This window comes from Gracilinanus agilis, chromosome 6, assembly GCF_016433145.1.
Source record: "Gracilinanus agilis isolate LMUSP501 chromosome 6, AgileGrace, whole genome shotgun sequence".
Lineage (NCBI taxonomy): Eukaryota > Metazoa > Chordata > Mammalia > Didelphimorphia > Didelphidae > Gracilinanus > Gracilinanus agilis.
In genome coordinates this window covers 30,292,427-30,318,682 of record NC_058135.1, presented here as the reverse complement: position 1 = coordinate 30,318,682, position 26,256 = coordinate 30,292,427, and the positions used below count along the sequence as shown (strand labels likewise).

Below are 26,256 nucleotides of genomic sequence, written 5' to 3'. Positions count from 1 at the left end.
TCTGTGTTCTTAAGTGCACTGACAATCTAACAAATGGGATGACTCTTATTTCCATAAGTTTGACAAGGTTCTCTCTATATTGTAGATATGAGACCTCTATCTGAGTCTATAATATTTTTCTCAATGTTCTGTTTTCTCTCTAATCTTAACAAGATTTGTTATATTTGTAAAAAATTTATCAATTTAATAAACACATTTTATATCTCACAATGCTCTCTATCTATCTTTTGTTTGCTCAAAAATTCCTCCCCATTCATAAATCTTATAAGTAAGGTTTTCTTTTATTCTGATTTGTTTATGATATCTCCTTTTTTGTCTAGAATCATTTTATTTTATATGTCAAATTAACTTTTGACTGTCTAAAACCATCAGCAAGTATTATTTGTAATGAAGATAAACTAGAAGCCTTCCCAGTAAGAATAGAGGTGAAACAAAGATACCCGTTATCACCAATATTATTTAAAATAGTAATTGAAATGCTAGCAATATCAATAAGAGAAGAAAAAGAAATTGAAGGAATCAGGGTAAGCAAAGATGTAATGAAACTATCTCTTTTTGCAGACTATATGTGGAAAAATCTAGAGATTTGATTAAAAAGTTAGTCGCAACTATCAATGATTTTAGTGTTGTAGCAGTATATAAAATAAACCCTCATAAATCATCAGCATTTTTATACATTACCAACACAGTCCTATAAGAAGAGATAGAACGAGATACTCCATTAAAAATAACCATAGCTAGAATAAAATACCTGGGACTATACCTGTCCACCTAAAAAACAGGAACTACATGAACATAATTATAAAAGACTTTTTACCCAACTTCAATATGGTTGTTTTCCTTTGTAATGCTTTATGCTTTTAAAAACATGATTTTGAGAAGTTTGTAGATTTTTGTCAAAATGCAAAAAAGGTCCTTAAAATGTTATTTAGAGCATTGATTCCCCAAATATAGTACAGAGGCATCTTAGAAGTTCTTGAGTTCCTTTCAGGTCCTAACTATTTTCTTTTCTTTTTGTTTAGTATTTTTTTTTTCAATTAAATGTAAAGGCAATTTTTAACATTCTTTTTAAGAATCTTCTCCCTGACTCTCAAGCCTCCCCTCCCACCACCATATGAAAGCAAGCAATTTGATAAAGGTATACATGTGCAGTCATGAAAAACATATTTCCATATTAGTCATGTTTTGGAAGAAAATGTAGACCAAAAAAAAACTTCTCACAAAAATAGTATGCTTTGATTTGCAGTTAGATTCCATCAGTTCTTTCTCTGGAGGTGGATAGCATTTCCCATCATAAATCCTTTGGAAATCTCTATATTGCTAGAAATAGCTAAGTCATTCACAGTGGATCATCATACAACTTTGTTGTTACTGTGTACAATGTTCTCCAGGCTTTGCTCATTTCACTTTGCATCAGTTCATATAAGTCCTTGCATATTTTTCTGAAAGCATCCTGCTCATTTTTTATACCACAATAGTATACAATCACAATCACATTATATACCACAACTTTTTCAGCCATTCTCCAAATTCATGGAAATCCCCTCAATTTCCAATTCTTTGCCATCACAAAAAAAAAGGTTCTATAAATATTTTTGAATATAAAATTCCATTTTCCATTTTTAAAAATTTCTTTGGAAATATAGACCTAGTAGCAGCATTTCTATACAATTTGATGACCCTTTGGACATGGTTCAAAATTGTTCTCCAAAATGATTGGATCAATTCACAATTCCATCAATAGTGTTTACTGTCCCAATTTTCCTACTTCCCCTCCATTTGTCATTTTCCTTTTCTGTCATATTATTCAATCTGATAGGTATTACCTCAGAGTTGTTTTAATTTGCTTTTCTTTAATTAATAGTGATTTAGAGCATTTTATATGATTATAGCTTTTATTTATTTATCTGAAAACTGCCTGTTTACTTCAAAGGAAAAAACCTTTATATATATATACATATACATATATGTATATATTGCATTCATATATTAGGGAATGATCATATTCTTATAAATTTGACTCTGTTCCTTATATATTTCAGAAATGAGGCCTTCATCAAAGAAACTTCCTGTAATTTTTTCCTCCAGCTTTTTGCTTTCCTTCCAATCTTGGCTGCATTAGTGTCAAAAGTACTTTTTACAATAACAGTAAAGTGTAATTTGAGTATGGTAAATGTTGATAGATATAATCCACATGAATAAAAACTATTTGGGAGGGGTTCAATATTTTTTAAAAATGTAAAGTGCTCCTGAAACCAAGATATTTTGAGAATCACTGGCCTAGAGTACTAGGAAATCAAATGACTTGCTCTGGATACATAAGCAGCATGCATCAGAGGCAGGATTTTAACCCAGGTCTTCCTTGTAACTGGCTCTCTACCCACCTTACTATACACTTTTTTTATGGCCACAATTGAGAATTGGGTAAGAGATGTATCTCACCTGTGGCTACAAAATGTATATAGAAAAGTGGGGAGAGAACCATTTATAAGGAAGATATTTGTACCTTGTGGTTTCCATTCAAGAAAATGTCATGGAATGATAATTTGGATTTTCCCCAAGAGTAACAACTAAATAATAACAGTGTGGAGAGCCAACCTGGAACAAAGAAATTTGAAATAATTGAAAAGTCCAAAAACATTTCCTTGAGAGTTGAATGGTTAGCTGATATTGCATTAAAGAAATCTCTTAATTATGACATAGATAATCTGAAGTTTAATAAGCTATGTTTCTAAAGAAAGGTAGGTCTTTAAATGAAGATTAAATGTAAGTTTGACTATACTCATGCTATTCAGTGAAATAAACATGTTCTTTCAAAACACTGCTTAGAAAATAACTTCTCATTGTATTTTCCTGCTTTATTAACTCTATCCAGACTCTGGAAGTTGTCTACTTTTAGGATGTATATGCATAGTTTCCACAATACTCATTTATGCTTATTTCTTTGTCAGATTCCTTGAGGTAATCCCTGTTTACACTACTTTTCTATCTCCCTATAGGACCTATTGCCATTCTTTATAAACAGAGGAATTACATTAAATGACTGTCAATAATAAGGTTTTGAAGTTAACCAAGACTAGAGATGAGTTTTGTGACTTCATTAGTTTTCAGTATCTTAGGAAGTTGTCTAGAACATAAACTCTCAAAGAAAGAATTCCATCTACAAATAAAAATAATGTGACCACATTTAGAAGGAAAAGCAGAAAATTTATGATCTCATACAGGTTTTGATTTTCCCATACATTCAGAATCACATATTAACTTTTGAAACATCTCAAGATTGGCATTTACTAATTATCTTACTGTGGTTAAACAAAGAAGCAAGCTTGTCAAGAATTATTCTTTGCGGAATGGCATAGTTGGAACTTATTATTTTCAGCCATCCGTAAGGTACTAGAACATCAGTTCCTAGCTAAGCATAATAGTTAATTACATTTTAACTAATTAAATCATGTATATTGTTACGTTATACTATTCATACCCATCATCAATCAAGGACATAGTTGTGGTAGTTGATTACATCAAATAAGATACAATAATATCAGTCTGGTCCAAATTTTGTTCCCATGATGTTCTTTCACTTTTCACTATTTTTTTAAAAGTATGTTTGCTGTTCTTTATGCTCCAGGGTCAATAAGAATGCAGTTATGGAAGGGTGATTCTGTGCTAATTTGTCATTACCCTGTTTTCCTTGTGTTTCACTGTTTCCTTGGTCTGTGGGAGTTTGGGAACAAACCCAGGCCAGGTATTTTCTTGCTGGGGAATTTAGAAACTTGCATTAACTCACTAACTGCTGGTTTTTTGCTGGGCTGATTCTAGGGAACATTCTGTACTCTGGAGTTTGTATAGGGGTTTATTTTGGAATAGTGTATAGTCTGTGACTGTGGTTGTTCTTGCCATGAAACTGTATTGTTTTTCTGTGTCTCCCTGGGGCTGAATAAGGATATTGATTATAATAGTTTCAATGCAAGTGAATGTCACTGAAAAAAGAATCACATAGGGTAAACTGAGTGTGGAATTTCCATCCTCCTGTCAACCTGCTGTGTTGGCTTGTCAGAGCTGGTGACTAGCTGTGCTAAACGTCATGGCTTTGATGGCTTCCTGCAAGAGCTGGAAGTGGAGAATAAACATTTATTAAGTACTTAGTATGTGCTAGATACTCTGTTAAGTACTTCAAAAATAACATCTCATTTAATCTTGGGAATTAGGTGCTATTATGCCCATTTTACAATTGAGGAAGTTGAAGTTGCTTGAGGAATGAGCACGGCTTGCTTGAACACTAACTTAAAATGGAGTTTCTGGGCAGGAATCAACAATTGGATAAAAACTTCAGTTTCACATCTGATGTAGGTGGGCAGTGGGCATCAGCCTTATGCTGCTCTGCATTGTTAATTACTCATATTGTTCTGTATTTACCTTAGTTTTGAACTAAGGTAAATACAATATTAATTACCTATACTAGTCGCCTACTGTACTGTATCCACTCCCCTCCCCTATGTTTTCATCTTTACCAGAAGGTTATCAAGAGCTCTCCCACACTGACAAATTACGACAGGTGGGACAATGAGGGAACATGGGACATGTGCACTAAGGGTTCTGGCAGGCCAGGGGAACCCTTGCCCCACCAAATCTGAGCATGCTCCTTATTCCCTTTTTCGTGTCCTCAAAAATCACCTATGATGCGTCAGACCCCAAAACACATCTGTAATGGCCCAGAACCTGTAAATGGCCCCAGGGGTGGGGTACTTGAGAAAAGGTGGAGAGAACTGGAGGTAACAAACCTCCAGATCCTCAATAAAGATGCAAATGCTGATCTGTGCAGGGAGGGCTGCTACTCCACACCTGGAGAGCTGCTATTCCACCATCTCAGGAGCTACTCCATCATCCTTTAGGCTACTCTACTAGACCCCAGGCTAATCTATCAGCCCCAGGCTATTTCACCAACCTAGAGGTTTTCTTTTCTTACTTCTGGATAGAATGGAGTTTGAGCCTCCAATTCTTGGGGCAAGACCCTGCTACAAATTTGGGAATTTTTCTTCCACGATACATCCACAATTGTCTATCATTAATTTCAAACTCATTATTCCCTGGGTATCTCAAATTCAACATTTACAAAACAGAATTCATTGCTTCTCCAAAACCTACTCCTTAGGAGACACTAGGTAGCACAGAGGATAGAGTACCAGGCCTGGAGTTGGGATAATCTGGGGTTCAAATGTGTCCTCAAATACTTACTAGCTGCATGAGCTCAGATCTGAGAAAGCCATTCAATAAGCTTCAATGGTTTTAGGAAAATATATTATTTCATTCTTATCTCATCTATTTTATGTAACAAATGAACCCTCTAACCAAGACCAGTGTGACCTGCTTGTAACAGGGATTTATATGTAGTCCTTGAGTATCTTAACTCATGCCTTAGGAAATGGGAATTTTACCTCTATCTCTTTTGGTGATCAATATTTATGTCCTGTCTTCAAAAGATTATTAAATTTTTAATTGTATCTATTACAAATTAGATATTTGAAATCTAGAGGTATGATTCTTTTGGAGTTCAGGATAAAAGTTATTTTCCCTGAAAATCAGTTAACTTAATCTCAGATTGTTTAATTTCCCCTCTCACCATGACTTAAAATAAAATGACAGATAGTGACCAAACATTTATTAAAGCAAACAAATAATATGGTAATTGGATGAGCCATATAGATTACTTTAGGTGATAGAATGCACAAGAATTAGGAGCTAGATGAAATCTCAGATGTGAGAACCATTTCACCCAATGAGTCACCCAATTGAGAAATACTAGGGGACATAGGCACTAGTTAACTAACTATATACTGGGATATTATTCCTCTCCCTCTCTCCCAAAATCTATAGCTTGAGATCTATCTGGTACATCATTTAAAGTCTAGGTTTTGTCTCTTCTTACTGTGGCTCTCTCCTTGGTTATCTCAGACAATCCAATCATAGTTTCCTCCAGCGCAGTTTTTCAGAGGTCCTCTTAGGGATAGATTCCATTCAATTTTTTGGGAGGGAGCCCAAGTTCTATACCTTACATTATTATTAGCTCAGTAGCACATTGTATAATTTATAAATAAATGTATTTGTAAGGAGAATATAAACTCAAGAAAATTTTACTGGTAAGGGTCCATAACCACAAATTTTGTAAAGACCACTGATCATTGAGACATGGGAAGATAGTATATAAATGGCTCTACAGAATTGGATCAGGACTGTTTAAATCATCTTGAGCCAGTCTCCTTATGCTCATATTAATCTGTGGTGAGGTAGTTAAAGTTAGGTATTTGACTAGCTGTTTTTCAGGCTATGAAGATTATACTATCTTGGATTTAGAGTTGAAAGGAACCTTGGAAGTCATCTAGTTCAACTAACCTTTTTTGCAGATGAGGAAAATGAGGAACAAAGAAGTTAAATGATTTGTTCTGAGTCATGATTTGAAGTAAACTTATCTGATATTAACCTAACAGTTTTCCTACTATAATTATCATAAATGTGCTAGTCATTCACTCACCATACATGATAGTTCTTTTCCTCTCTATTATCTCATTATAGCAGTGATCTCAATACAAATGGCTCACATCAGATCCTTTAAGAATTAAAATTCTCTTTTCCCCAAAAGAAACTACATCCTTTCAATTCATCTGTTCACCCTCTCCAGCCCTGCTTTCATCCCAATTTTCTTGGTGTTGTAGGGATGAATGTTGGGTTCCTTGGATAAATTTTCACATTCCTTTCGCACTTGAGTAGACCCAAGAGAGAAGAAAACTAGATCCCAGGGATTAAGTTGCTGGCTGAGTTCTCAGGCTTCAGATGACTCAATGTTTTTTTATCAGCTTGGGCAATAAAGCTGCCCACTTATAATGGAGACTCTCTTTTCTCCTAAATGTCAATTGGTGAAGATGTTTTATTTAATAAACAATATAAAAGGTGGTATTTCAAGGTGCATACTGGATGAAGCAATGTATTTCAAGAGGGAAATCAGAGTTCCTAATGAAGATGAGCAGGACATATATAGAAAGTCTTATCTTCTGGATCAACCTTTGCCTATCTTAATAGTCAGGTTTCCCAGGAACATACATATGCCACTTCACTCTTACCTTAAAGGGTTCATTTGGGATTAATTGGAAAGCTGTTTTATATGTACCTTGATCACATGATAAAAAGCTCCCTAATACCTTTTTAGCTTATAACTGATTTCCCCAGAACTGTTTTAATATTTCTTTAATGTTAACCCTACCTTAGAGGAAGTGGATCTGAAGCTAACCTCACAGGCCAGAACATATAGTTTGAATTCTGCCTCTGACATATGCAGGATTTTTGACCCTGGGCAAGTCCTAATTTCTCCCTGCTCCTTGAACAATGATAGCTTGCCCTGGCAAAGCCAGTTTCCTCATGGTAAGTTCCCTCTACATCTGAAATCAAAGATTTCATTAAAAAAATATGCCCTGGAGTTAGTCTAAACAGTCAGATAGTTATTTTTTTTTCCTCCCCTCATATGCAAAAGTTATATCTCAGATTACAAGGAGAGAGATTTTGAATCCTTCTACACACATCAAAAAGAGGTCAGCCTCATGTTCTACAGTTGTGATTCCTAACATAATCAGTGGCCATGCCCTAAGGCAGATGAAAAATGGATTTACTGTATCTGTTATGATGATAATAACAGATAATTTGGAGAAGCAGATAATGTGTCAGGGCCAATATTAGAGCTTCAGTGGACATCAGAGCCATATTTTTTATTTCTTCTACCTCCCTGGCTTTCTGAGCTTCCCTCAATTGCTTTTTAAGCTCAGCAATCTCTTGATCTTTTTCAGAGGTTCTAGATGGTTTAGAGTCACTATCCTTTGAGTCATGGACATAAGCTGCTGTCTTTCTCAATTCCTCAATGGGCATGGTTTCCCATTGTGGGCAATGCAGTCTAAAATATGTTTGAATGTAATTTTGACTCCCTTTCACAAATTGCCTCCTGATATGTTGAATGTTGTCTTCAGCAGTCATGTCTCTAAACCCTAGGATAGTTTCTCCAGCTTCCAGCAGTCTGTCTAGGTATACGCTCGGATGTTCCTCCTCCCTCTGCTTCAACTTTTCAAATGAGCCCCATGCATTTGATCTTTTGGCATGAAGTCTCATTGCCTCTGCCAAGTCCTCCCTGCATCTCCTAAGATATGTCATGTTTGCATGGGATGACAGCTCTAGATCTTGATGTTGCTCAGGCCATGATGCTAGATTGGGATTGGTCCTTGTCTCTGTAATAAATTTAGCTTTTTCACTTGGGGTAAATAGTTCTGTCAAAAGGAGTTCAACATCTTCAAAATTCGGATTATACAGCCTGACTGCCCATTTGAATTCTTTTATTGCCTTATGTGGATTTACGAAGAACTGGGGGAACCTCCTTTTTAAAATCTCTAGATCCCCTCCAGTAAATGGTTTATAGCCCTTAACATGTATGATCCCAGCATCTGGTTGTACTATTGTTCTGTCTGTAATGGGAAGTATTTTTACAGGAGCTGCCTCTGCCTCTGCCCCTGCAACTTCTTGCTTTTCTGGGTTGTCCTGTTTAATCTCTTGTTGTTTTTCACCCCCCTTCTTTTTTGTGACCGTGCTTTCTATAATTTCCAGCTGCATAATTGTAGTGACATCTAGTTCTTTCTCTTCTCTAATTTGTTTGTTAATCTCTATTAGTGTCTTCATATATTCCAACATCTGTTCCATAACTGGGTCAGTAACTTCAACCTTTCCAAAGGTGAAAGCCAGTATCTTCCTTAAAATCATTAGGGTCCCATAGCAAGTGGTAGTCATGGCTATCCCTGTTGGTACATAAGCCAAGGCCTCCCCTACTGTAATTGTCAGCCACAGATATGTATCATAAAACTCTATCATTGTCTTAAAAAATTGGGGAACTGTGACAAACCAAAATGTGTCACAGGTTTGCCAAATCCCATACATTAAAACACCAGAGCACCCCAATGTAACAATTGCTCTATTGAACATAGTGGCCATATATCTCTTCTCCACTAGGTTCTATAGTAAAATCCTAAGCTGGCCGGCCAAAACTGTTATGATGATAATAACAGATAGTTTGGAGAAGCAGATAATGTGTCAGGGCCAATATTAGAGCTTCAAGTCAAGAGCCACAGATTGACAGGCTTCAGTGAGGAAAGGAGGGGCCTAAACACTCCTGGCTCTCAAACCCCTCCCCCTCTAACTCGTACTGCTTCAGTTGGTAATGAAGACAGGAATAAGATTCTTCTGGTAAGTTTCTGTTATGGCTGAAACCCCAATTGATGTTCCTTTTCTTTAATTATATTCCTCACAGGTCAGTTAGATGAGTATATAGGAGCTAGCTATCTAACTGTTGAGGACAGAGAAGATCTTCTTAAACTGGCAGCAGACAGGATTCAAACTAGATATCCAGACTGAGTTGTGAGTATTCCCCCCAAATAATTACCAGGCACAGATTTGAAGGTAAAGGTTATATTAAGTAATAACAAGGAAAAATAGAGAGGTTAATGAAGGTATTAGGATAATGAAAGGTGACCCTGAACTGTTAGGTTGATGCTGCCCTTCCCCCCCCTCACAGGAGGGGATGAAGGCACTTAACTAAAACTGGCACTCTTGCTATTAATGAATATCTATCTTTACTCTCTAATCGTTGATATAGACTAACCCTATTATACAGGCTAATCCTTATGTAGAAACCACACTGGCTATGCCACAATGGCCTCTCAAGTGAACCCCCAAGTGTGGAGTAGTAAACAGGGTGTCTGCTCACTTCAACCTCCACAAAGTAACTGTCTCAAACCCTTCTCAACTGCCCCCTCACCCAAAGTTCTCCAGGGGGGATCCCCTGGAATTCTGGGTGAGGCAGTCCCTGTATCTTTGCAGGGATTCCATGCTTTGCATGTCCACATAACAACTGGTACTTGCCCTACAAATTATCAAGCTTTGTATACCCTTTAGACCAGCAATACTATGACTTGACCTCAAAGAAATCAAAGAAAGACAAAAAGGATCTATAGGCACACAAACTTAGCTTTTTTTCTGTGGTGGCACAGAACTGGAAAATGAGGGGATGCTCATCAACTGCAGAATGCTTGAACAAGTTATGGTATATAAATGATATGGAATAATGGAATACGTTGTAAAAATGGAATGTGTTGTAAAAAATGATGAAGGGAATGATTCAGAGAAATCTGGGAAGACTTGTATGAACTGAACTGAACTGAACTGATGCAGGCTGAAATGAAAAGCAGCAGAAGAACAATTTATATGACAGCAGTACCCTAAAGACAAACAACATTGAAAGACTTAAATCTTTTAATGCAATGTCAACCATGATTCCAGGAGACCAGTGGTGAAGAATGATGGACTCATTATGAAGACTGAGGGATACAGTTTTGGATCTATCCAATATGTGAATTTGTTTTACTTGATGATGACTATTTGTTACAAGAATTTGGGGGGGGGGGAGGAGGCACAGAGTGAAAGGGAGAAAAAGAAATCTTTGATAATTGAAAAGAAATAAAGCTAATTAAAAAAAAAGAATATTGTTTGGTCTATAGGAAGCAGTATCTTATAAGAGAGAACTTTAGAATCTGTTGGATAAAAATGAAGCTCTATATTTCTGTGCATGTATTTGTATTGTCTACTGCTTTGAGTTTGGGGAGAGGGGAAAGGGAATATTTTGAAAGATAGTAGAATTTAGGAGGATTTAAAGGTGACCCAAGAAAGGAAGGTACTGACAAGGTCTTTCTTTTTTAAGTTGAAAACTCATCTTTGCCCACATCTTACTTTACTTTTTTTTTTTTTTTAAAGCTGGGGGGGGGGGGGGGACTTACTGCCACTCAAAGAAATCTATTTCTAATGGAAAGACTGAACAAGGTTTGTTTCCATCAATCCATTCCTCCAGCTCTTATTTTCTTCCCTGATTTAGCCCTTCCAACTTAATGAAGAAATACGGTTACTCTGGGTGGAGAAACTTTTCCTACAGTCAGGAAAAACCGCATTCTGAGCTGGCGCAGCACAGAGCATCTCTACGTTAACAGTGACCACAGTCTGGCCCACCAGCAAAGAGTAACTTGGCAGTGCCAGTACTGGCTCGTGCCTGCTCTTTGCCAACGACTCCTCAGGACAAAAGTTCACAACAAAACTAGGCTGAGCTGGGCTGGGCTAGGCTGCAGCTCCTCAGGCTTTCTTCTCAGAGAGGGCGGGCCAGGGTGCCCTCCACCTATCTCACATTGCCCGCCCCTTAATCCCCACTTCTCTATCCTCATACCCCCTCGGGGAATTACCCGAAAATGCCTGAGCAGCCAGTTTCCTCTCCGAGTCCCTGGGTGGACATGGATAAAAGGAATCCGAAGTGCACGGGGTGCACAAAGCTCTCTCCATCGCTGAGTCTACACTTCATCTCCAACTCTACGCCCTCTCCATGACAATGCGCGCCTCAGCTACTGCTGGCTCCTCGATGCTTGCATCTGGGCTGCTGTCTCTCTTGTTGCTGCTCACTTTAGCCTGGATTGCCAGCGGTGAGAAAGGGAACTAATAAGAGGGTTGGTGACCTGGGTTTGTGGGAAGGCGGTATGCTACAGATTCGTTAGGCTGGATCTGTGGGTAACCATAACCAAGGACCAATCTCTGTTTGTATCTTAGCTGACCCACCAGTTCCGTTTGGAGAGCTGCGCTGCAAGTGTGTGAAGACCACTCAAGGGATTCATCCCAAACATATAGCCAGTGTGGAAGTGATCATGGCGGGACCCCACTGTCATACAAACGAAGTCATGTAAGTCCACGTGCTCTGACATCTCCGTGTTTTTTTTGTTTTTTGTTTTTTGTTTTTTTTGGTGGGTTTTTTTTTTTTTTGTTGTTGTTGTTTTTGTTTTTTGCCCTCCAATTCCGCATCCCCGGGAGCCCTGCCCGGGCCATGTCTCACCCTCGTTCTTTTCTTTCTCCTGTGCAGAGCCATTCTGAAGACAGGGAAAGAAATTTGTCTCAACCCAAAAGCCCCTTGGGTGAAGAAATTGATCCAAAGAAATTTAGACGGTGGTCCTTCACTTTGATTTGCTTACTGTGTATATTGAACAATGTAAGTTTCTGAAAACTTCATTTGTCAGCGTTCTTATCACTCTACTTAGAATTTACCAACTGCTTCACATTCCAAACATACTTTTATCTAGCGCCCTATATTTATCATGAACAGGTTCCACCGAAGAGAAAACAAGTTCAGAGACTGTGTCTCTTTCTTTCTGTCAGACCCTTGCATGCTCTCTCCACAGATATATACATATATGTATATTATATGTAAATACACATATATACATCTATAGATATACATGTATTTATTTATATATACACATAAAGCACGTGTGCGTACATATAGGAATATATTTCGATGTAAAATGTTAGATTTGTAACATGAACTGGTTCAGGTTCCTTGTTTTACAGCTGAGGAAACTGAAGACCACATCACACAGGGAATTAATGACATTCCAGATGGATGTGATTCTGTATAGGCGCTGGAGTTGGGAGTTAGGAAGACTGACACTTGTTAGCTTCAGGACCTTGGACATATCACTTAACCACTCTTAAGCCTCAGTTTCCTTGTGTGTAAAATGGACTTAATAGCGGTACTTCCCTTATAGTCCTCCACGTCTGGCTTCCTTCAAGTCTCAACTAAAATTTCACGCTCTACAAAGAAGCCTTTCTTGGTCCTTTAATATTTATGCCTTCCCCTTGATATTACCCCTAATTAATCCTCTAATGTTTATACATAATTATTTGTATGTTGTCTTCCCTCTTTACACTGTCAGTATTTCAAGAGTAGGGGCTGTCTTTTGCCTTTCTTTCTATCGTTATCCCTTAGCACACTGCCTAGCACACAGGAGGGACTTATTCAAATGCTTGTTGCCTTAACTGTGCTACTAAAAGTGAATTTTAGAACTTAATTCTCCTGAGCCTTTAGCTCCTTACATGCCTCAGTGTACAGGGCGAGTAGTTCTTTTTCCTGACTGTTTTTGATGTTTCTGTCATCTCTCAATGAATTTAAGGTTGTATTTTAAAAGACTTGCAGGTTTTGATGAATGTAAACAGTGGTTATTTGTTTATAGATAAAAGTTTAACGGGTCTTCTTTTCTTTACAATAGAATTGAGAAAGACCAGTGAAGTGAAGATTCTTTGCAAGAAAATTTGGATTCATTAGCAGAAAATCCTTTAAGGATTTTTTTTTTTTGTGAGTACAAAGAATACTACGAGAAAATTGGCATTCTTCGGATGTGTGCTTCAGCCATTCAATCAGCTATCCATCTCTCCTTGATTGAGCATTCACAAAGCATCAACTTTACTTGTACTTGGTATTCTCATTACCTTGTTGTGAACTTGGCATTGATTTTTAAACATTTATTTGAACTATTTATTTTTTACATGGTATATTGCTCTCATATAATGAAATCTTTGGCATTTGGCCAACCCTTTCAAAATTACCTCACAAGTTGCTGGTAATCTATGAATGCTTTAGTTTTACTATAATCAAGGCATCTCAAGAGTTAAAGATAAATATTAATACACTTTATAGCTTTTTATGTGAATACAAGATGTGTTTTAATGTGAAAATGAAATCATAATTATCAAAGGAGATTAAACACATTCATTCAATCTGTGAAGTTAGTAAGGCATTTTGTACTAGTTATCTGTACATTTAATAAGATTCATATCTAAGGCTGAAATAATTCTGAAGATGTCTAGAGTATCATCCATTTATCTGTTACATGTTAGTTTATTTAGAATGTCCAAATATTTGAGTTTTAAAGAAAGGAGTGTATACTTTCCAATTCCAATTCAGACATAGGGTGTCTATTTTAGTATGGCATAATGTCATTGCACATGGATCTTATAAGATATTTATTGGATATTATTTAGAAATTATGTTTACATTGCTAGTCATAACATATACATCTGTATGTATGCACACATATTTAGATAGATAGATGAAGAAATTAAGGAAAAATTACATTTTAATGCATCACTTTATACTTGCATTTTTGCAGATATATTTTATGAAAAATGAATTCAATAAGAAACAACTTTGCTTTCTGACAATTTTGAGAGCTTACAACATAATTGAACAATTCTTCGTATATCTTGCTTTAAAAATTAAATGAACTAGTAGAGTTTTTGAAAAAAAATTATATTGGAATGAACTGGTCAAAACTATTTTTACCATTTTTATAAGAAACTGTTATATTAACATCATGCTGTGTGAGCAACTTTTCCCCCCTTTTCTGGTTAATTGTATTTGTTACATTCTTCTTGTAGGAGAAATAAATGTTTTCCAAATTCAAATAATGTTGTAGCATTTCTTAACTCTTAATTTCCACATAATTTAGATTTAATGAAATATGACAATTTATCTTCAGCCACACCATCCCTGATAATCATGACCTTATCATGGTAAATAGCTTCTATACTCATTAGAGAGCTAGCTATCCTATCTAGAAATCATAGAATCAGAAACCCAGGTCTCATCTACTCATAAAACTATAGTGTTAAATCTGGAAGCAGTAGTAAATGTTTAACAATTGACTATTTTAAAAATACATGATACACTTTAAAATTGTTTTTATTTTCCCCCAATTACATGCAAAAATTATTTCCCCCTAATTACATGTAAAAGTAGCTTTCAACATTTTTCAAAGAATTCTGAGTCTTTGAATTCTCTCCTTCACTCCCTCTCCCCAACCCCTCTGAGATGGTAAGTCATCTCATACAGATTTTACATGTGCACTCATGTAAAACATTTTTCCTTATTGTGTATAAAAATTTCCTTTTGTGAAAGGAAATTAAAACAAAAAAAGAAGATAATGAGAAAAGTTTGCTTTGCTCTGGATTCAGACTCAATTGATTTTTTTCTCTGGAAGCAGATGACATTTTTTTATCATGAGTCCTTTGGGCTTGTTTTGTATCATTGAATTGCTGAGAATAGCTAAGCTATTCACTTAGTTGTTCATTGTATGTTACTATGTATACTATTCTCATGGTTCTGCTTATTACAGTGCTAGGCATATAATAAGTACTAAAAATAATCTTTAATTAATTGGTGATGGAGACTTCAAGCTTTGAAGAAGATAACAATGTCTATATAGAGATACTACCTTGAAAATGAGCAGACTCAGTTTTTTTAAATGGGTTCAATCAATTTACCTTTAGAATGTCATATATTTCTGTCACTAATTTGCCAGGTGGCCTTGGTTAAATAAGTTCTCCTAAAATGGTCCTCTGGTTCCTCATCTGTGAAGAGAGAGACTTGAATTCTAAATTTCCTTCTACATGTAGCTTTCCATGAGTTCTGAATTATATAAATCTTCCTCAAGTTCAGATTGATAGGAACATTTTCTGGATAGCTTTGGGAAACTCCATTGTTAGGAACCTTTCCCCTGACATTAAATGAACTCTGTCTCTTACAATTTTCACCAGTTACTCTGGGTCCAAACTCAGTAAGTCTCATAGCATTATACAATGACAAACCTTCAAACCAAGGACAGCTATTGCATTCCTGTTCAAATCTTCTTAACTCAAGGCTGAACATTCTTAGTTCTTTCTAACAATCCTCCTCTGTCATGGTCATGGCCCTCTATCTATTCTGGACACCATCTACAGTTTTTCAACATTTATCTAAAATGCTCCCTGTTTTTCAGAAAGTCTAATGAGGTAGAGCCCAGTGGGGTTATCTTCTTCCTCATTCTGGAGACTATGTCTGTCTTAATTGATGTCTATTTCTCTCTCAGTTTCCTATGTATATATCCATGGCCATAAGAATTGTATTCAAGACCATATACCCCATCTACTGTGTAGTGAGAAGTTGGGTCAAAGAACCATAGAGTTAGAGCTGGACGTGATTTTATTTGTTTTAACTCTTTCATTGAATAGATGAAGAATCTGTGGTCCAGAGAAGATAAATAATTTTTCAAGTTTAGTCAAGAAATTACTATCAGGAAAAAAATGTTAAATACTATGATACTATGATTTTATAGTAATCCAGAGATGCTAGTTAATTCCCAGTTCAGCAAAGCTGTTTATCAAGTTACTAAAAAAGAAAAAGAAAAAAGATAACTGGTATTGGTTCTTTTTCACCTCTTATGGTATTATCTAATGAGACAACATATGTAAAGCACTTTATAAGCCTTAAAGTATTATATAAATATGAATGTAATAATAATTATGCTTTAATATAATTATTAGATTATTATTATTATTGATTTATGATTATGGTAATATACCCTCCTATTGTGAAGGTAAGAAAAGTTCTTTCCACAGTATTACTCACTCCTGAGTGGAATAGCTTTTCTGTGGAAATCATTTGCATTGATCCATATTAGTCCTTATCTAGACCTCTATCTGTGCATGGATAATAAAGATGCCTTCTGTCTTTCTAAAATTTGCTTTGAATGTGATTCATTCCCATCAGTTCCTGAGATTATTAAAGGTATAATCTAATTTATGATAAAACATGACTGGTTTGTCTTTCCTGTAGATTTCCTTCTTGCATAAGAAGAAGAAAAGAAAGTGATTATTCACATCATTGAAAATCCTTCCTGTTACATACCTAGTTGAGGAATTATACAATGGGCTTTTCCTAGTTACTGTTTAGTATTTCTATTTGTCTTATGACAATCAGAAATATACTTCATTCTATAGTAACCTAGAGACTCTGGTTAGCTTTTGATTCAGCAAAAATTACTTTTTGCTCTCTCTTAAAAAACACTCAAAAAGAATAAACTGGTTATCCTCTCCCTTTTACATCTTAAGAGAATTTAACAACTTACCCTTCTAGATATAGACATAAGAAAAGTCATCAAGATTGGAGAAAAATGTAGTTATTCCACCAGCTTCCAGCAATATTCTTTTAGCATATTGTGATTTCAGATGAGTGTATGCAATGACCAATTTGAGTCAGGTCCACAGGTGAGAGCAAACCAAATACTCTAGGACAGTGATGGGCAAACTTTTTAAAGAGGAGGTCAAAGGAAAGGACATGCCCATCTGTCAGTCTGTTTCTAAGGCAACTCTTTCCGAGTTTCATTGTACTGTATCCTTCTCATTGTATTCGTCAGATTAGGAATAATGTCTCATGACTGGATAGAACATTTCAGGGCTCCCCCCCCCAATCTACCTTACAGGCAGTAGTTTGCCCATCACTGTTCTAGGGCAATGAAAAGAGGGACCTGTGGACACACCTGTTTATTACCTGTGAAAAAAGTCTCTTAATTTCACTGAGCCTACTTACCTCATTTGTAAAATGAGAGGATTGGACTAGATGACCTCCAAGGTTTCTTCTAGTCTTAAATTTTGTATCCTATAATCCTGACTCTGGAATTATGTTTTAGGAAGCTGCAGAGGTGAGAGAAAAATGTTAATCATCATAGAAAGGGTCTTGAGAGTTCCCCCCCCCCTCCATTGGGAGATTGATAAAAGTAAATGGGAATGTTTACCCTGGAAAAGTGAAGAGTTGGTGAAGCATGATGGCAATCACATGTGATGGTAGGAAGACAGAGTCAAAAAGAAGGGACTGTATCCCATTCATAACTATAGATAGGGAAAGAGTTAAAAAAAAGCGGAGATAGAGAGGACCATAAGAAAGGAAATGAACATTATATCAAATTGAAAAGTTCTTGAATAAATAAAATCAAAGAAGTCAATTGAAAGGGATACAGGAAAAAGGAAAAATATTTGTAGCACTTGTCTCTAATAAAGATCTGGTCATAGGATTATTTGGAATAGATAGAGTATTTAGAAGCCAACAAATCCAGCTTCTTCATTACAGAAATCAGGAAACTAAGATACAAGGAAGTTAAATGTTTTGGATTTGAACCCTAGCCTTCTGAACAGTGAGATCAATGAAAAATCTACTACACTGTGCTAAAAGTAAAAGGATGTACTGTAGGAATGTAAGTCCTTTCCTCTTAAAGATAATCCATACTTTTCCCTTATCCCTTACTTACATTTCTACAGTACAGAGGACAATAGGCTGATTAATGTTGGAAGCATTATGTTAAATTTGAATTATAACAAAACAAACAATCTGTGGTGGAGAATAGAAGTTCATTGCTTATGTATGTCAAATGGTATTTAGACTCTTAGGTAGGTTCAAAGTATTGAAACTTTTTTTAAGGAAGTAAGTTTAAGCACTCACGAAGGACTCTAGAACTTGTGGTCTTTTCCCAGCCCAAGACAAGATGGAAAAGTCATTGCATGACTTGGACAGGATTGGGCAGGTTTTAGACTTGCCTGGGAAGCTTTTGAGGAGTTGGTAATAGAGTGGAAAGAAAGCTAGTCCCTGGGAACTAAACAGTGATAGAGGCAGCCATATCCTAGCAGTTGACTAAGGAGGAGGAAGGAAAGGAGATCAGAGATGGTGATCAGAAAGAGACCACATTTCAATCATAGAGTAAAAATAAAATTAGGGGAGCAATGCTAGGCACAAAGAACACTAAAGAGACTCTTGTTTATGAAAAATAAACAATTTATTTAAATATATATAAGAGAAAAAGGATTTCTAATTCTAAGGGATTCTAACTCCACCCAAATAAACTCCCAGATCCCACAAGGAACCACTTCTCCTGTGGTTCACAGGCTATGCTAATTCTCCCTGATCTAACTAACCAAGTTTATACTATTCTAAATAACCTAAACATTCTAACTTAACTTCACCTTTAAGTTACAAAGATAACCAAGACTAGCTGATTAAGTCTCCACAAGAATCAAGTTAGGACTCTGAGCCTTAAGACTCAGAGTCCAAACCAAAGACCAGGTTTTCTTTGGTCTTTTCACAGTTTAACCAACCTAAAGACTGTAACAGATAAATGAATAGTGTTTCCCAAGTTGGAAAAGAAAACACTCCACTCCTTCAAGTCTTTCCCTCAGACTGAGATAAAGAGAGGCAAAGATGTTACCTTCTCCAGCCCTGAGAGAGAAAGAAGCTGCCTGTGGCTCTGTCAACTGCCAGAAGCCACTCCTGGAATGCCACACCCAGAGAGTGTAACTGCCATAAAATAACGGTTATAACTGCCAACAGTGGAAATTAACACTCTCAACTCTATTTGAAACTCCAATTCTCCCTCAAGCCAGCTTCTCTGCTTCTTATCTTTAAACTAATAAAATAATTCTTATTTTCTAATATCATCCTTATAATAGACAATGGTGCCTGTAGTTAAACATCTATAAAGTAATCATAAAGTAATTCCTCTGTGAATGAGATGTCTGAACTGTTTCTTTCCAATAAACAAAGGAAGCTCTAAATGGTTTCTCTCTCTTCCATCTCTCCCTTCCCATTACCGTTGGTTACCAGACATTCTTATATGATGTGTTTTCTTGCTATTTCCTTAATTTTATTTGTTCTGGTTTTGCTTCCTTTTTACATAAAATCTATGGCCCACCCTGCATATCATATATTATATGTTTCCACATTGGTTGGCATGTAGGACATTAACAGGAGATTCTGGGGGTAGCCGAGATTTCCATAGTATGGATAGAGATAGAATCTCTATCCATAGGATAGAGATTCTGGTATGCCGTCAACAGTTAAGGAATCTCCTTAATGTTGGGGAATAATTTAGTAAATAATTCTGTAAACTTCCTAATTTAAACTGAATTCAGTCTTTCCTCCCTTTGCTTCTCAATGAATGAGCCAATTATTTAACCCATTTTCATGGAACAGTTAGCTCAGGGGGTTCTGGAAGAAGCTGACAGGGAGAATTGTTATAGACTTTTTTTTTGCAGAAGTTGAACTGATAGTTTAAAACTGAAAGTTTTAATTGGCTAAGTGCATTCTGCTCCTGGAGACAGAACTAGTGGCTTTTTAAGATGATATAATGAAGGCCAAATAGCTGCCCTCTATAGTAGATTTATAAGAAAGCATTTGATTGGGGCAACGTAGATGGCTCAGTGGATAGAGGGGCAGGCTTAGAGATGGGATCCTGGGTTCAAATCAGACTCAGATACTTCTTAGCTGTGTGACCCTGGGCAAGTCAGTTTAACCCCAATTGCCAAGTCCTTACTGCTCTTCTGCTTTAGAACCAATTCTTAGTACTGATTCTAAGACAGAAAATAAGAGTTTTTTGAAAAAGAGGAAAGAAAGCAATTGATTAATAGTCTATAGATATGCTAGTGAAACAGTTGTGGTGCTGATAATAAAGATCCATCAGCTTTGTTCAAGTTTAAGAAATCCCCTAAGGCAGGGTTCAGCAATATGTGGCTCTTTCTGCAGGAGCCATAAAGTCCATTTTTTTCAGGCACTGTTACAGGAGCGGCACTGTGAGCACTGTATGGCTTTCACGAAATTACATTTTAAAAAATGTGTCATTTATGGCTCTCATGGCCAAAAAGGTTGCCGACCCCTGTCCTAAGGTTTCTACTCCAATTGGCATTCTTGAGTGAGTCAAATATTTGCATATAAAGGTGGGAAAGTGGGGATGGTTCCCCCACGGTCAAGGTCTTCTTAAGGCTCAACTCATTCAAGGAATGGAACCTCATGGGGGTTCTGAGGATATATTCCTTATCTATGATGACTTAGAAAAGACAGTGGGAGGGGAATACCAAGTGTATAAGAGGCTGCTGGACACTGGTAGTTAGGTTAGTATCATACCAAGGGACTCCAAACAGATACATAAAGATATCCAAATTTTAATAAGGGGGCAGCTACATATGTAGTAGCCCTCTTGGAGTCAGGAAGACTCATATTTCTGAGTTCAACTATATTCCCAGACACTTACTAGCTAAGTGACCCTGGGCAAATGACATAATTTTGTTTCTTCATACATTAAATGAATTGGAAGAAGAAATGACAGACCATTCTAGTATCTTTGTCACACCTATTATACTAACATGACAAAAAAAAAGAAAATGATAAATTTTGGAGAGGACGTGGTAAAATTGGGACACTAATACATTGTTGGTGGAGCTGTGAACTTATAAAACAATTCTGGAGAGCAATTTGGAACCATGCCCAAAGAGTAATAAACTATATATACCATTTAACCCAGAAATATCACTACAAGTCTATCCCAAAGAAATCAAAGCTAGGGGCAAAGGGTTTATATGTATAAAGATATTTATAGCATCTCTTTTTGTGGTAGTGAAGAACTGGAAGCTGGAGAGTTGAACCGTCCATCACTTGGGGAATAACTGAACAAGTTGTGGTATCTGAGGAAAGAAATTACAAAAGAACTTGGAAAGACTAACATGAAATTAAGCAAAGTGAAGTGAGCAGAACAAGGAGAATATTATACATAGTAACAGCAATAATGTAGGATGATCAACTGTGAATGACAACTACTATCAGCAATGCAAGGACCAAGACAACCTCAAGGGATTCATGATTGTAAAAAGGCTATCATAGAAGGAACTGATTGATTCTGAATGCAAATTGAAGCACACTATTCTTCATTTTATTTTCTTCATGAATTTTTCTCTAGTGTGACACGTATCTTCTTTCACAACATTATGAACATGGAAATATGTATTGTACAATAACATAGGTAAAATTTTATCATATTACCTGCCATCTTGGAGAGTGGGGAGGACTGGGAAGGCAGGAGAGAACATGTATAGCAAAATGACAGAAAATGATTATTAAAAATCATACTGACATACAAAAAATAAAACATAATTTTTTAAAAGTGTCTTCAGGGGACAGATCATTGAAGGGAAGAATACTTTTGCTTTAGGGGAAGAGGTAAGAGACCCATATAGTTCCCATTTTTGTTAGCTAACCAAAGGGAATGTATTGTGTGAATGGACATTATGAGCTCTTGGAATAGGAGTCTTTTGGGCAAGATTTATGCTTGTCATTGTGAGTAAAGTTAAATGGAAAACTTTAGTATTAATCCAAATCATCTTGAGTTGTTGATATCAAATGATACTGGCTCCCTAGGAAGATTAAATATATTTCTTTTAATGATGAAGATAAAAGCAGCTCGAGTATTTCCCTATGCAAAAGTGCCTACAACAACTCACTGTGGCCAGTGAGGAAAGTGGATGGCAACTAACAATTTACGGAGGCTATTGAACAGAATTGGTGTTCTCATCACAATTGTTTCTTCTCTTTTCCTTTGGCTGAGAACCAGTCAGATACAATTTGCTTTAACCTAAGATGGAATACATTAGACTTTCATTATTCTTTTCCAGAATTACCTTAAATCACCTTCATACTGGCATTGTTTGGGTGATGCCCCGAAAGAGGCTTCCCTTCCTGAGAGTATGTATATATACTACTTCATTAATGATATAATGTTGACCAAGACAGATGAGGATATATTGGCTCAAGTTCTAAATCATATGGTGGCCAATGTGAGGGGCAGGGACAGGAAATTAATCTCTTCTGGGGGAGGTGGGAAGAGAGGCTCCTAATATCCAGGATTCAGAACACACAGTCAAATTTTGGGAAATATAGTGACCGAGAAGAACCCAGGTGATTCTGAACACAATTTGGGATAAGCAGACATTCCTTCCTCACAATCTACAAAGGAAGTCTAGAGTCTTATTAGACATTTGCGGTTCTGGAGAATTCTCTTTCTTTATGTAAGTATCCAGATCAATTCCATTTACAAAATCATTTGCAAGTCTAACTGTTTCGAATGGGGCCCAGAACTGACTACAATACAATAAGACACAAAACAGTTCACCAAACAGTCTCTCTTCCTGGGTTCTTTATGACCCTGTGGGGCTCATGTATTGGGAAGTCTATGTACACAGTGCTCAGATAAGGTGGACCCCAAGGACACATCAAGAGGTAGGCAAATGAAATACCCACCAGATTTCTGGAGCTTCAAGCTTCCTGCAGCATTCATTCACTCTACCACTTTTGAAAAGCAGTTACTTTTGATTGTAATGATCCTGGGAGAACTCTGTAAATGATTATTGTACAGCCCCAGGAATCTTACAGCTGGAGGTGGGAACCAATGAGAGGTTTGATGAAACCTCCTATCCGGATACCAAGATAGGTTTGCTTAGCAGTAGTTTCACTGATCTTTGCTGTTGCTGAAACTGTATAGAATCTGCTGATATGAATGGCCACTCAAATGCTTTTCCTAGTTCCTACCTAATTAATGAGGAAATAATTGTTTCCCCAATTAGTGATTTAATTGGTTAATAACTTCAAGGATGATGATCCTTGATTTCAATCTCTGACTGCAATTTAAGATGGATTTGCTGAGAAGATCACTAATTGTGAAACTACCTTCACCAAAGACCAGGTGGACCACTAACTATTTGCTGGAACTCTTAGAATAACCAGGTCTGTGATGGCTTTCTTGATACAGCTATTTAATAATAATGGATAAGGTAAAAGAAAGGATTTGGGAACTTATAAAGGAAAGAGGGATTAAAAGAATCTCCTAAACCTTTCTCTAACTATGTAATTGATTTTAAAACTGGTGTCTTGAAGCCTGTTTGGCCAATTGTCTGGCTAGGCTAAAGGCCTAGCTTCAAAGCTTGAAGGTTCCTTCAGTCCACTAAGATATAGTTTTATTGATCTTCCAGTTGACTTTATGCTGGTATTTGGTGTTGATTAATAGATGTTGGCAATAATGGCAGAATTCCCTAATAGCAGTTTAGGCACTTAATTCTGGCTATGAGACAATTCTGAGATGACTCTTCTCCCACCAATCTCCCTAGATTGAGAGAGAGAGATGCACTGATTTCTTCTGCTTTTATCAACTGACTTTGGTCTCATGCCAGCTCAAAATGCCCTCACTACATCCTGTGTTCCAACCAAGTAACTGGCACTCATGCTTGGCCAACATGGCTTTCTGCAAAAGTCTTTACATGATAAAAGCAGTTGCTAGGGTTCAGTGAACTGGATATTAACCATGAGCAGATGGTATAAGATCATTCCATCATCCTTTGTACAGATTTATCTATTATCATATGGGCCCACTAACAAGATGGATACAGGATAGGTAGCCTTTGTTGTTTAAATGGAAAAGTTACATTCAAGATAGAACCCTTCCAGGACCCTGCAGTGTTAGTGCCCTTTGCAAACAAAGTGAAATTCTGACAAATATTGAAGACACTAGGAAATCCTAGATACCCTGTCTCCACCAACTAGACCAATTTAGCCTATACCTATTATGACCCAGATCCTGAGAAATGCTCTTTTGCTTTGTTTGTTGATGATTTTGTCTATTATAAGAATGTATACAGACTCTTCTGGGTTTTTGCAAGTTTCAGTACTTCTTGCAGAAAACAAGAGCAAGGAAAAACTGAAGTTTAAGATAATATCCTCTCTATCCTGAGAACTGAGCCCACCTTTGAGAAAAATTAAAGGTCCAGATAAAATCTGGGGAAATGAGCAAATATCAAACAAGAACTGTAACCATAGAAAATTGTTATGGAGAAAAAGAAGAGCAAGGCATAGACTCTGAGGGGGACAGTGAAAGCAAATCAGATAAACCCAAAATGTGAAAGAAAAATATGAATTGTCTCAGGCTCTGGAAGATCTCAAAAGGGATTTCAAAAATCAATTAAGAAAGGCAAAGAAAAAATGAGAAAGAGAAATGCAAACAATGTAAGAAGAAAATAATAGCTTAAAAAGCTGAATTATCCAAATCAAAAAAGAAGTTCGAAAGTTCACAGAAGAAAATCATTTCTTAAAAATTAGAATTAGGCAAGTAGAAACTAATGACTTTATGAGACAAAGAAACAATAAAACAAAATCAAAAGAATGAAAAAAGAGGAAAATATAAAATACTTCATTGAAAAACAATTGGCCTGGAAAAATATATCCAGGAGACCAATTTAAGAATTATTGGACTACCTGAAAGCCATGAGCATTAAAAAAATAAAAGTCTGGACATCATATAACAAGAAATTAATTACAAACTAAATAATCTAATTCTAAAAAGGGGTGACTCAAAAAACCAATTAAAGAAATAATCAGTAATCTCATTAAGGAGAATGACAATGAGGATGCAACATATCAAAACTTATGAGATACAGCTTAAGTAGTACTTGGGGAAAAGTTTATATCTCTAATGCTTAGATCAATAAAATGGGGGGGGGGATTGATTAATGAATTGGGCATGGTACAAGAAAAAACTATTAAAAGAACAAATTAAAAATCCCCAATTAAAGACTAAATTGAAATCCTAAAAATCAAAGAAGAAAATAATACCAATTGAACATCAGAGAACCATTGAAATAATAAATAAGACTAGGAGCTGGTTCTATGGAAAAACAAATGAAATAGATCATTGGCTACTTTGATTTAAAAAAAGGAAAAAAGAAAATCACATAACCAATAAAAAATGAAAAAGGTGAATTCACCACCATGAAGAGGAAAGTAAATAAGCCATTAGGAGCTATTTTACTCAATTACTTCCTAATAAATCATGCAATCTAAGTGAAATGGAAGAATATTTACAAAAATATAAATTGCTCAGACTGATAAAAAGGAAATAGAATACTAAAATAATCACATCTCAGAAAAAAGAAATTGAATAAGACATCAATAAACTCCCTAAGAAAAATCCCCAGGGCCAGATGGATTCACAAGTGAATTCTATCAAACATTTAAAGAACAATGAATCCCAATACTATATAAATTATTTGGGAAAATGGACAGAGAAGGAATCCTACCAAATTCTTTTCATGAGTCAAATTGGGGCTGATACCTAAGCCAGGAAAACCAAAAACAGAGAAAAAAAATTATATGTCAATTTAATTAATGAATACAGATGCAAAACTTTTAAATAAAGTACTAGCAATGAGACTACAGCAATGTGTCATAAGGATCATTCACTATAACTAGGTGGGATTTATATCAGGAATTCAGGGCTGATTTAATATTAGAAAACTGTCAGCGTAACTGACCATATCAATAACTAAACTAATTGAAATCACATGATTATCTCAATATATACAGAAAAAGCCTTTGAAAAAATACAATGCCCATTTCATTTGAAAACACTAGAAAGAGGGGGCAGTTGGGTAGCTCAGTGGATTGAGAGTCAGGCCTAGAGATGGGAGGTCCTAGGTTCAAATCCGGCCTCAGACACTTCCCAGCTGTGTGACCCTGGGCAAGTCACTTGACCCCTATTGCCCACCCTTACCACTCTTCCACCAAGGAGCCAATACACAGAAGTTCAGAGTTTTTTTAAAAAAAAAGAAAAGAAAAACACTAGAACGCATAGGAATAAATGGGCTATTCTGTAAAAAAAAAAAAAAAATAGTATGTACCTAAAACCATAAGCA

General features: G+C 36.2%; 1 protein-coding gene across 1 annotated transcript; it reads left to right on the top strand.

The window, feature by feature from the left end:
• The first annotated feature begins 11,193 nt into the window (after window positions 1-11,193).
• LOC123251794 (permeability factor 2-like) lies at window positions 11,194-12,297 on the top strand. The gene is made up of 3 exons (XM_044681109.1): window positions 11,194-11,543; window positions 11,668-11,797; window positions 11,975-12,297. Exons 1-3 carry the CDS (start codon window positions 11,447-11,449, stop codon window positions 12,072-12,074), a joined length of 327 nt encoding a protein of 108 aa, XP_044537044.1. The 5' UTR covers window positions 11,194-11,446; the 3' UTR covers window positions 12,075-12,297.
• Window positions 12,298-26,256: the final 13,959 nt, after the last annotated feature.

What these genes read in the sequence shown, in the direction of transcription:
- LOC123251794 (XM_044681109.1), top strand. Translation starts at nt 11,447, where the DNA reads ATGACAATGCGCGCCTCAGCTACTGCTGGCTCCTCGATGCTTGCATCT. An exon ending in TTTAGCCTGGATTGCCAGCG is followed by an intron (nt 11,544 to 11,667) that starts GTGAGAAAGGGA and finishes TTTGTATCTTAG; the next exon opens with CTGACCCACCAGTTCCGTTT. An exon ending in TGTCATACAAACGAAGTCAT is followed by an intron (nt 11,798 to 11,974) that starts GTAAGTCCACGT and finishes TCTCCTGTGCAG; the next exon opens with AGCCATTCTGAAGACAGGGA.